The sequence below is a fragment of the Aspergillus saccharolyticus genome (assembly GCF_003184585.1).
Source record: "Aspergillus saccharolyticus JOP 1030-1 unplaced genomic scaffold BP01scaffold_1, whole genome shotgun sequence".
NCBI classification, from domain to species: Eukaryota; Fungi; Ascomycota; class Eurotiomycetes; order Eurotiales; family Aspergillaceae; genus Aspergillus; species Aspergillus saccharolyticus.
Genome location: NW_020290611.1, coordinates 1,307,953 through 1,319,329, shown reverse-complemented (window position 1 = coordinate 1,319,329; position 11,377 = coordinate 1,307,953). Strand labels below are relative to the sequence as shown.

At 52.3% G+C, this 11,377-nt stretch overlaps 5 protein-coding genes across 5 annotated transcripts; 3 read left to right on the top strand and 2 right to left on the bottom strand.

Moving 5' to 3' along the window:
- The first annotated feature begins 604 nt into the window (after window positions 1–604).
- On the top strand, window positions 605–2,032 carry cap2 (F-actin-capping protein subunit beta). Its single transcript, XM_025573966.1, has 5 exons — window positions 605–721; window positions 858–1,237; window positions 1,359–1,628; window positions 1,705–1,752; window positions 1,807–2,032. The coding sequence occupies exons 1-5, from the start codon at window positions 693–695 to the stop codon at window positions 1,878–1,880; spliced, it is 801 nt and encodes a 266-aa protein (XP_025435979.1). The 5' UTR covers window positions 605–692; the 3' UTR covers window positions 1,881–2,032.
- Window positions 2,033–2,083: 51 nt separating this feature from the next.
- BP01DRAFT_352527 (mediator of RNA polymerase II transcription subunit 11) lies at window positions 2,084–3,022 on the bottom strand. Its single transcript, XM_025573965.1, has 2 exons — window positions 2,893–3,022; window positions 2,084–2,754 (listed from the first exon to the last, which is right to left on the bottom strand). Exons 1-2 carry the CDS (start codon window positions 2,977–2,979, stop codon window positions 2,281–2,283), a joined length of 561 nt encoding a protein of 186 aa, XP_025435978.1. The 5' UTR covers window positions 2,980–3,022; the 3' UTR covers window positions 2,084–2,280.
- A 178-nt stretch (window positions 3,023–3,200) lies between these two features.
- BP01DRAFT_352526 (putative transcription initiation factor TFIID subunit) lies at window positions 3,201–6,422 on the top strand. Its single transcript, XM_025573964.1, has 5 exons — window positions 3,201–3,529; window positions 3,889–4,030; window positions 4,084–4,127; window positions 4,182–4,996; window positions 5,053–6,422. Exons 1-5 carry the CDS (start codon window positions 3,419–3,421, stop codon window positions 6,104–6,106), a joined length of 2,166 nt encoding a protein of 721 aa, XP_025435977.1. The 5' UTR covers window positions 3,201–3,418; the 3' UTR covers window positions 6,107–6,422.
- ppe1 (putative ribosomal protein/carboxylic ester hydrolase (Ppe1)) lies at window positions 6,414–8,591 on the bottom strand. The gene is made up of 5 exons (XM_025572410.1): window positions 8,025–8,591; window positions 7,430–7,953; window positions 7,225–7,315; window positions 6,881–7,134; window positions 6,414–6,745 (listed from the first exon to the last, which is right to left on the bottom strand). The coding sequence occupies exons 1-5, from the start codon at window positions 8,249–8,251 to the stop codon at window positions 6,528–6,530; spliced, it is 1,314 nt and encodes a 437-aa protein (XP_025435976.1). The 5' UTR covers window positions 8,252–8,591; the 3' UTR covers window positions 6,414–6,527.
- Window positions 8,592–9,231: 640 nt separating this feature from the next.
- Window positions 9,232–11,369, top strand: BP01DRAFT_310229 (uncharacterized protein; the record flags this gene model as incomplete). The annotated part of the gene is made up of 2 exons (XM_025572409.1): window positions 9,232–9,384; window positions 9,466–11,369. The coding sequence occupies 2 exons, from the start codon at window positions 9,232–9,234 to the stop codon at window positions 10,900–10,902; spliced, it is 1,590 nt and encodes a 529-aa protein (XP_025435975.1). The 3' UTR covers window positions 10,903–11,369.
- Between the last annotated feature and the right edge of the window lie 8 nt (window positions 11,370–11,377).

Below are 11,377 nucleotides of genomic sequence, written 5' to 3'. Positions count from 1 at the left end.
GCAACGTATTTGACTAGTAGATCAGAAGTGGAGGCTTTTGAGTTAGACCAAAGATAAATCTGAAAGCTGGTTCGAACAGCATCAGCGCGAAGTGGGTAAAGGGTGTGGAAGAACGTACGTCAATACGTGCTTCGCGGGGTATAAACGGTTGTGGTGTCGTGTTCTGGACGAGTGTTGAATAAGGTCCTCTCAAGGCGGCTGAAGACCGTCCGGTAGCTAATATCACTGAGTGTTAGAGACCGTCTGAGCTCACAAATACGTCTCAGTGCGATCACGAGCTTGTGGTGACGTTGATGGAGACTTCTCTCAGTGCGGTGCTCTAGGTGCAATTCAGGTAGAATCCACACCTTTCTCTGGCCAGAACTCTCAGATATATAGTGGCACTGCTTTGTATTGCACTTCCTAGAGAGTTAATTGTGGGAGCTAGGCTCAAGCGGAGCTAATTTGAGCATTGCTTCCCAGAAGTTCCTATATTTGAAAGGCATGTATCGTTATGTTAGGAGGTTGTTGTATACTCCGTTGATAAGGGGAGGGGAAGCCTTAATCGACCCACTTTCTCTGAACCAGCTATGTACACCGCTTACAGTAATCCGCTGTCCAGCCCCCGGGCCGAAGAGGAAGGTAATACGGAGTACGAAAGTAAACAGCAACCTAAACACAGCAGCATTTATCCTCACCAACTCCTCATAAACATGGCTGACGCGCAATACGATAGTGCGCTGTAAGTATGCATCGTTCAGGCTCCTTTCTTAACATTTCAGCTCTTCCCTCCCATAACCCCCCATCGGCAAAGACCAACCCCTCGCCGTGCAACCCCGCTTGCAGCATCCCGCTAACAACCATCGTGCTGCTTCCAGGGATCTCCTCCGGCGCCTCAACCCCCGCGACACCAAGCAGAATCTGCAGGCCATTACCACCATTGTTCCCGACCTGACTGAGGATCTTTTGTCTTCTGTAGATCAACCGTTGGAAGTCCGCCGCTGCCCCAAGACGAACCGGGATTACCTGCTCTGCGACTACAATCGCGATGGCGATAGCTACCGGTCACCCTGGAGCAATGAATTCGACCCTCCGCTCGATGACGGAACCGTGCCTAGTGAGCGGGTGAGAAAGCTTGAGGTCGCTGCCAACGAGGCCTTTGATGTGTACCGGGAGCTTTACTACGAGGGCGGCGTGGGGAGCGTCTACTTCTGGGATCTGGACGACGGGTTCGCGGGTGTCATTCTCTTAAAGAAAGGTGTGTTGTACTCCGTTTATCCATGCTACTTGGCAAGCCAGAGGCTTGCTAGGGCTTGGCAGCACGAAGTGGCATGTGATGGTTGTGTTTTTGGTGCTAATGCGACGTGGTTCGATTACAGGAGTAACCCCTGGTGCGAAGAGCGCAGGCGAGTGGGACAGCATCCACGTCTTCGAGGCCACCGATCGGGCTCGCATGTCTCACTACAAATTGACCAGTACGGTCATTCTTCACCTGGCGAATGAGTCCGAAGCGCTGGGAGAGATGGACCTCAGCGGGAACATGACCCGCCAGGTGGAGGTCGATCTACCTGTTGAGTCAGACGCAAGCCACGTTGCAAATGTTGGTCGGCTTGTGGAGGATATGGAGTTGAAGATGAGGAACCTGCTGCGTATGTTTTCCGCACCTTTCACCGGTAGGAGCATTCCTGCTTGTACAGGATAACGGCTAACTCAAGATCCTTGTAGAGGAGGTATACTTCGGCAAGGCTAAGGATGTTGTGGGTGAACTGCGTAGTAAGCTGCTCTGCTGTGAAGAAAGCACGATACGATCTTACTGACATGTTGCAGGTCTTTCGTCCTTGACTGAGGCGAACAAGGAGCGGGCTAATCACGCTGAGATGATCAGATCCATGCAGCGGTGATGTAAATGTTTACCTGGGTTTTGTAAGAGCGAAAGAATGTTTCTATCTGTCGTCATTTAGACGTTTGACCGTTTATCCTGCGAGTTTGCTGTTCACTGGATTGTATGTAGTCTAAGGCTCCTGGGGATCCGATTATAACTTAAATATGGCTCTCTATTGTGTTTATTCTTTCGTTGTAGAGGTCTTACGTTAGTTCGGTCATGCCAAAGTAACTGTCTTGCAATTTCAAAAGAATTGCATATATAAGCTTGGGTATCATAAATTCGTGTCTTTCCAGCAAGCCATCGTCCGCTCGATGGCCACCGACATTTCTCCCACCATCGACACCACTATGCAATAGTCAATCGGTCGATCATGTTTGAGCTCAGGTACGCAAGTATTCCTTCTTCCAACTGCTCTCTCAATCCACATCCATGTCCTCCCGTTCATCCTCCGGCTTCGCTTCCTGCCCCGCAAGTGCTGACGAAGGCTTGTGCAGGGTGAGCTGCTCGGCAAATTCCCTTGCTGCAGCCCACAGCTCCGCCTCCTTGTCCTTTCCGACTGTGTCCTTCCGGCTGTTGAGCCAACTAATGTCCAATGGGTTCGACGAGGCTGCCGCAGCTGCCGCAGCGGCTCCCGCCAACTCGCCTGTTCGGGGGTTTGTCGCCGTCGCCGCCGTCTCCGGCGCAAGAATTCCAGCTTCCTCAAACGCGTACACCTGTCGTCGCAGACGGACATCAATAGATGAGAGAAGGGCAAAGTACTGCGATGTTGCTTCTTTGAATCGTGTCTTGTGGGAGGCTAAGGAATTGTCCTCTTGAGGGGAATCGGTAGTTCGGGTGTTGGTGAGAGCTTGAATTGCCAGGCCGGCGGAGTGAATGAGTTTAGCGACATCCTTCATACAGCTTGAATTAGTGATGTTTCAGTCTAATGTGAGACATATGGCAGTAAAGGATTTGAATCCCATCTGAAGGTGTGATGCGCATGTCCATTGACGGGAAGCTTGAGCTTCTTGAGATGGCATCTAGCTCACCTTGTCAATCTCGTTGAGCTGCCGTATGCGGTCTGCTGAAGTAAAGACTTGATCTGGAGACTTGGAACTATTTCCTGTCTCGGCCATGATGTTGTAGACAGAATGATGCACGAGTGAGGTCGCAGTAAACCATTATTAAAGAGTGATCGTCTCATGGATGGCTCAGTCATCCATTGGAAGAGCGTATCATCACGTGATAACACACGGCCAGCCACACACTAGTACATACAAGGGATAGCGTCCTTGAGCTTGCGGACTTCGCAAAACCTCCGGATTGAATCGCATCTCGAACCGCGTTCCCCCCCGTCCGCGTGTCGGTTTTCCTTCCTCTCTTTGCTGCTTCTGTGAGCGTCATCGCTTATTATTCTTCCCCTGTCCTGGACCTCCTTCTCCAGCCAACAGGAAGGAGTTATTTGCCCCGTCAAATTACCCTGTCCACCGTTCAGCAGCCATGTCTGCGCCAGGCGGGGCCCCGAGCCCAGCTCCGCGAAGTGGAAGTATGGGGCCCGGTCCAGGTGGGATGTCGATGCCTCCTCAGCAACCCATGACCAACACCGGCCCTGTGACGCCTGGTCCACCTGCTCCACCGCCGCCGCCGCCGGGGGGGCCTATGTCGCAGCAGAATCTCAATCAAATAGTATGTTTACATCTCCCGTTTCTGGGGTGTTGTGCTTCCGTGCTGCGGGAGATGATTCGTGCGGAGGAGGGGTTGATATGCGGGTCCAGGCATGTCATTGTGCACTTGCAGATGTCGCAGCAATGAAGATGTCTTGAAGCCGCTAAAGCTTGCTCGCTGTTTGGGTGCGGCTTTTGTTTGGGCGCAGAGGGGCCAGAGTCATTGGTGAACGCATGGCTCTGGATGTCTTTTGAGCTTCAGGCATTGCTGCCCCCTCGACAGCGAAAGCTCCTGTTGTCCTGCCACAGCCGTCATTGCATTTGAAACACGGGTCGTGCTTGGTGCTTCGTCGATTACTAATGACAACGAATGAAAAACAGGTCATTGATTACTTAGCCAAGAAAGGCTATAGTCGCACAGAGGCTATGCTGCGCATAGAGTCGGCGCATCAAGAGATCGATGGCCGGCCGCCTATGCCCCCTCTTGGAGAAGATGCGCGTCCAAAGTATCGACTTGGATTCGGTGAGTTCGTCTCATATATTATGGATAGTCCTCGGCGGCTAATATTGTCACAGATTTGCTCAAGGTCTGGGTTGAGGACAATTTGGATCTGTACAAGGTTTGCCCATCATATCAGGACCTGTAATCGGGTAATACTTACGTTGTTGAACAGCCTGAGCTCAGGCGTGTGCTATGGCCGCTCTTTGTCTACACGTTTATCAACATGGTGTCCTCATTCAAGCCTCAAGAGGCGAAACAATTTTTTGATATGAACAAGAACCTCTTCTTGCCGGAACACACAGAAGACGTCCGCGCACTCGAGCCTATCAGTCTCCCCGAACATGTTCAGGACAACGCTACCGCCAAGCTGTATAGAACAAACAAGTACCGCTTGGTTCTGAGCAATCCGGCGTTTTCCAACCTCATGCAGTTCCTAGAGAGCAAGCAGAAAGAAGGTGGATCTGATATGACGGCGATCCTCAGCAGTTACTGTACCATCATCACGAAAGAGCGCACTTCTGACGACCGATTCAGCTTCGCCGCAATGCTCGGTCAAAGTGATGGCACACAAACCTTTCCCAGCGAAGATGAGGGTATTCCTGGTCACCACCCCGGATCCGCCTATACCGGGGATAATCCAAACATGGCCGGGACTTTGCCAAGACTGAAACTGGGAAAGCTACCACTTGAGTCGACGCTGGAGACTGATGTACGGGGCGAGCTCGCGGACGAGGATGCCAAGCACCCTCCCGGCCCAGGGCAAAATACTCTGATACAAGAGTTCGAGCAGATGATCAAGAAAGAGGACGACGAAGAAGCCCCTACTCGCGCTGATATTCCGTATCCCCCGTCGACCGCCCGAGATGTCGCAATCGAGGTCCAGAAGGTCAAAGAGAACCGCGACAGGTTTAGGATAGAAGGCAGGACCGGAGGAGTCGGGCCTGCCGTCAGCGTCTGCATGTTTACATTTCACAATACTTACGACGGGTGAGTAATTATCATCATTGTACTTGTTATGACTGTTCCTGGCTGACTTCTTACAGCGTCAACTGCCTGGATTTTTCTGATGACCTCATGCTCGTCGCAGCTGGTATGCAAGAGTCTTATATTCGGGTCTGGAGCATGGATGGCAAGAAGATTCAATCGACCTACGACAATGTGGATGATGTCCCATCAAACTCTCGTCGTCTGATTGGCCATGCTGGACCAGTCTATTCTGTGGCATTTGCGCCTTCCATCACACGTGCCGACAATGCTATTGCGCCGACCAACGCCCGTTGGTTGCTCTCTTCCTCAGCCGACAAAACAATCCGTCTCTGGTCCTTGGATCTTTGGCAATGCATGGTAGTATACAAGGGCCATGACCAACCTGTTTGGGATCTTCAATGGGGCCCCTTCGGCCACTATTTCGTGTCTGGTGGCCATGATAAGACAGCTCGCCTGTGGGTCACAGACCACATCCGCCAACAACGTATCTTTGTCGGACACGACCAGGATGTTGACTGCGTCTGCTTCCACCCCAACTCGGCATATATCTTTACTGGCAGCTCTGATCACACGGTACGCATGTGGGCCGTGACTACGGGCAACGCTGTTCGTATGTTCACCGGCCACACAGGGAACATCACAGCTCTCTCATGTAGCCGCGACGGAAAGCTTCTCGCATCAGCCGATGACCATGGATCGATTCTTCTTTGGGATCTAGCCCCAGGACGACTTCTCAAGCGCATGCGCGGCCATGGCAAGGGTGGCATTTGGTCGCTCAGCTGGAGTGTTGAATCCAATATCCTAGTGTCTGGCGGTGCTGACGGTACGGTTCGTGTCTGGGACGTTGCTGGTCCTGCGCAAGATCCGTCGCATGGTCGGGTTGTTGGCGAGGGTGGTGCAGGGACCAAAGTCGATGGCGGCAATCCCCCTGCGGCCAGCGCGCAAGCCTCCAGCTCCGTCGGACCCGGTATGGGCAGTAAGAAGAAGGGCAAGGACGTGGTGGTCACGCCTGATCAGATCAGTGCGTTCCCGACGAAGAAGAGCCCTGTATACAAGGTCAAGTTCACAAATATGAACTTGATCATCGCTGGAGGTGCTTATCTTCCTTGAGAGAGGGCGACGGAGGGGATGGGTGGAGTGGATTGCATGCACAGTGGCGCCAGATACCCGTTTCTCTTTTCTTTTCTGTTTCTTATATCATCACCTTCTTTTGCTCTTCCGTCGAGATGATCTGTCTCCTCCCGGCTTGCATTGCCATACGTGTTCGTTAGTGAATTGGTTGGATGAATTGGGCGGCGTCCTGGATGGGAAATGCGAACAGATGGCCGGCGGCTTTTGGTGTTTATTTGGCAGAATGCATTTTCTTTCTTGAAGTTTGGTTGAGAACTTGCGGAAAGGGAAACAATTACCTCGAGATATTACAGGATTCATTGTATCTGTACTCCTTTTTTTCCACGGCCATGTCGCACGTACACTCGTACACATATCGATAGAATGTTCAAGGCATATATAGTCTAGCACTGAAAAACCTTCACACCCTCTTCATGCTCCCAGCCGCAAAGCCCATCCCCACCCCATCTCCCTTCTTCATGGCCGCCTGGGCCTGCAGGTCGGCCACCTTCGGCGGCAGCACCAACGCACTTCGATCATTCCTCTTGTAGAAGTCCACCAGGATCTGCGCCGTCTTTGCCGGCTGGTCCTCCTGAATGAAATGACCCGCTTCCGGAAGAACCTGCAATTGGTATTTGCCTAAGGCCCGTATCAGTTTAAGGGTAAGTTCTAAGACTTGTTGAATCCCAGCCCAAACCCTCGATCGCAATCTTACATCATCGCAACGGGGAGGACCCGGAAGGCGAAGGCAAAGGGAGACTGAGGGCATTTCACCTTGCATTTGTCCAATCATCAACTCCTTATCCAGTCGATCGGTGCCCGCCAACAAGAGTAGTTTGCCGCCGCGCGCATCGAGGAACTTCCGGCTCAGGCCAATGAACCAATTCTCCCAGAACGGTTTGGTCGCGGACAGATTGGTGCGCCAGATCCAGGGTTTGGTGGGGTCTGTGGGCGGGGATTGTTCGTAGAGCAGCGAAGGAACGGAGATACGGGCGGAGGTTTTGTTGCGGATTGTACGGGAGCGGGTGCTTGTAATTGGGTTTAGCCATCCCCGGTGGATTGGTTTCAGGAGTTTCATAGATGGTGACAATTGAAAGTGGAAGAGGGCTTTGACTCACTGCCATTCTATGCCGGATGCGATGGAAGGGAAGCGGGAGGGGCGGGTTAGGAGGTATGTTTCCATGCTTTGGAGGGCATCCATCGCGGAGCCTGGGTTTGAGGGGGTCAGATTGTTAGTTTCATTTCCTTTGTACACCCTTTTACCTGCTTTGGGAGGAAGAACAGAAGTAGTGAGTGAGGCATTCGTAAGGAACGTTTACGTACCCTCTACAACATCGAGGACCGCATAGGCCAACACTTTGGACCCCAAGTCGCCTGACTTGGCGACGTCGGTGATCACAGCTCCTCCTAGACTGTGTCCAACGAGAACCAAATCCGGAAGCTGGTCCCATCCCATCTTGCGCTGGGTCTCGCGGACCACAAAAACGAGATCCCGATTGAGCGTCTCAAGGCTGAGATCAAGAGCCGATGAGTCTTCTTGGGCGGCTGGTTCGTCGGCCTTCCCCTCGTTGGTGCAGGTCGTCACCTCTGTGCTACCGTGGTGACGAGCATCGAGAGATAGAATGCCTGCTTTGGGGAGGAGCTTGCGGATCTCCTCGGCGCACGCAGCGAAAGAAAGCCCTGAGGAACCGGCACCGTGGTGCATGACGAAGAGCGGACCGCCGGAGTCGGCAGGGGGCGTGAGATAGACATGGTGGGTGATGCGAGTCTTGGTGCTGGAGTCGACCTGGGTGAGATGTAGGTCTTGAGTGAAGAAGTCGGTCCAGCTCAGGCTTGTTTGGGAGGATCTGAAGAGGTGTCAATTCTGTGTCCGAATGCTGCCTTTGTGGGGATGATGAGGGCATGAGTATATGCTTACCCGCGACCGCCGTTGGGTCTGGCAAATAGATTTCGGCTAGGAGAAGGAATGATGGTGCCAGTGGATGATGCTGAAGAATACTCCTCATCGTGGCTGGACTCTCCCTGTTCCTCGTTGAGTGAATACATGGGAGAGGATGGAGACGCGGACAGGGCGTCAGGGGGGGTCCGGCGCGAAAGCTTGTTGGCCAATTTGGATTTGGCAAAGGACTTCTGCAATTCGCTCATGAAGATGACTGAGTTTGTATCGGGGGGTGTGCCTTTGTTGGGATTGTTATTTTTTTGTCAAGGCTCGACTAAGTAAGACCAGGATATATTGCCCAGCAGCAACTGACGGCAGAGTGGATCATGCGGTGGAGTGGATTGTGGAGAGGTCGAGCGGCCGGCAAAAGGCAGAAAAGTTGTGGGTGGAGATAGGCGCACGTTGATAATTCCGAGCTATTGTTCTACTTAGATTAATTGACTCGGGGTCATTGGTATTGTTCTGATGCATCAAATGATCCCTGGTAGTTGCATTGCCAAAGAAGCCACTGCCAGCGAGCACCGGCGGGGTCACTGCACGTATCAATTCACTCTGTTTCAAGTATTTCCCGGTGGAGACTAACTATATCGGTTCGAATAATATACTGTGTGGCAAAGAATCGATCTGATCTGATCTGATCTGATCCGAGATACTCGTAGAATGTTATTAATGTAGTCAATTACACTTGCTCATTACTCCAATTGACTCGAGACAAGGAGATGAAGGATCACCTGATTGTCTCTTCTCCCCCGCCTTTGCTTAATCTCACCATCATCTCTTCCATCTTCTCTCACAAATCGTCCGATCTCTCTCTCTCTCTCGCCCTCGTTTGCATTCTCTTCCACTGCAACGATAATACACAGTAGTTCCCTCGACCAGGGATCAGCTTTGTTAGAGGTAGCGGTGAGAACTGGCATGAACTCTGCATGACGTCAGAAGGTGGCATGGCTTCTGGAGGAAAATCACGGGATTTTTCCCCATTGTTCCCTGTGACGTCAAGCTATCGAGATGCCACGATCTTCATTGCCTTCCCTTGCCTGCCATGCATCAATTTCCTACATCTTTCAATCGCTTCTTGATCACTCTTCTTTTCCACATTTCATCCGTGGACGTGAATATAACCCCTCTTGTCCCCCATTAAGTTAGTCACAGCGGAACCTGACCCTGAGCGGCTCACTATATCGCCATGCCTTCACTCAAACTTGGGCGGAATGATGATGCCCATAGTCAGGAGAGGGTAGACAATGAAGGAGACGACACGCACCATCCAGAACCCACAGAACGCTCGCGACTTTTGCCGCGCGATCCTCCAGCCTATCTGAGTCCGGATGACCCTGCTGTGAGTGTCCATTTCACTTGATTTAGTAACCCATAATGAGCCAATGCAGTAGAGGGTTTTGCTCATAGTAGCCAATTCCAGGTCTCCCCGTACAACCTCTGGAGCATCCGTGCGCTTCGCGGCTTATCCTCGCTCTTCCTGGCCCTGAGCTTCATATGGTGGACCTTCCTTCTTGTCTCTTTGTTCGTCAGTCCTCCCATGATGCACAGTCGCGGGTCTGGCTTCTTCAGCTTCGCCTATACAACCCTCACCACTGGTTACCTTGTTATCAGCCTGCTTTTTTTCGCTGTACCGTCCAAGCCGATGACTATCTGGGGTATCATCATTGGGGTATTTCTCTGCATCGACATGATTCTCACCCTGGCGGTACCTCGCATTCGAGTCGAAGAGGGCTGGGTAGGTGTTGCCTCCGTGGTGTGGGCCACCTTCATCGCCCTTTACAGCATCTTCCAGAATCGAGCTGTAGAATGGGGTAAGCGCGAAGAGGAGGAACGTCTCACAGGCCGTCCTGAGAGCCGCCGCCCTCTGCGCGAATGGATCGCTGTCCTGCTTCAGACAATCTTCATGGCTATTTTTGGGATCGTTTCTATCCTCTTTACTGCTACGCTGATTTTGCGCGCCCGCGACGCCTCTCTCGCTGCGCCAGGCAAGAGATATCTTGTCAATAGCAACAACTACGAAGTCCACCTCCACTGTGTTGGCAGCCCGAACGCAACAACCCAATACCTCAACGACGTCCCCACTGTCCTTATCGAGGGTGGTGAAGGTCCGGTCGAGCATACTCTCCAACCATTCATTGATAATGCTTACCAAAGCGGTCTGGTCCCTCGCTACTGCTACTGGGATCGCCCAGGCTTTGCCTGGTCTGACAACGCACCCTCCCCCTTCTCTGCTGGCATGGCCGCCGACGCCCTCTCTGAGGCGCTCGCCCTGGCGGGCGAAGAGGGACCCTGGGTTCTTGTCTCCGCCGGTGCCGGTGGAATCTACAGTCGCATTTTCGCCAGCCGACACCTGATCGAGGTAACCGGCATCCTGCTCATCGATACCGCTCATGAAGACTATCTTCCCAAGCTCGGCTCACCCGGTCGCGGCTTTGGCCTCTGGCTCCAAGGGGTGCTCTCGCCGCTAGGCCTCGACCGCATCGCCGGCGCTCTGTTCAAGGGCCGCACCCGCGAGGACCGCGTCTACGGCCGCAGTGCCTACCAGACAGGCAAATACATCAAGGCCAAGCTCCAAGAAAATCTTGTCGCCAAGTCTATGACCGCCTCAGAAGTCCAGACCGCCCGTCATATTCAGATGTCTGAAACGCCGTTGGTTGTCGTCAGCTCGGGTGTGGAGGTCCGGAGGAGCCACAAATGGGCGCAGACGCAGGAGGACTTGACCAAAATCACCAAGAACTTGAAGAACTGGGATATAGTCAGCGGGGCACCGCACGAGGTGTGGAAGACGGTCGAGGGAAGAAGACTACTTGAGAAGAGACTGGGTGAGCTGCTTGAGACAGAGTCGAGGGAATTTTAATTCCAACGCTCACTTCTACCGGCCTTAATCCCTTTTCTACCATCTCGCATGTTTCCATGGAGGCAGGGCTTCTCAGTTCTCACGTTCTCTCGCAAAGGTGTGTATCCGTCAATACTTTTTTTTTTTTTCCCTCGATACTGGCTCCTTCTCGATATTACGTTCTTGCATTTGTTGCAGTCTCACAAATTGGGCCATCATGATCTTACGACACAACTTCTTGACATTCTTATGCTGTATGATATCTTTTAATTTGCGATAATGGAAAATCATCTGCGGTGGTGCCTTTTGTTTTTCTCTGCTGGTTTGAATCACTGAATCCAAGAAATATCGAAAGGGAATCCATCGGAAATACGCGTTGTGATTTCCCCGCCTTTGTCATAAGAAGTTCGAGTTTTAGCGGGTTTGCATCGCAGCTTCCCAAGAAATTTATTGTGACCAGCTTTCCAGATCAATCGTACTTGTGTAATTAGTTCTT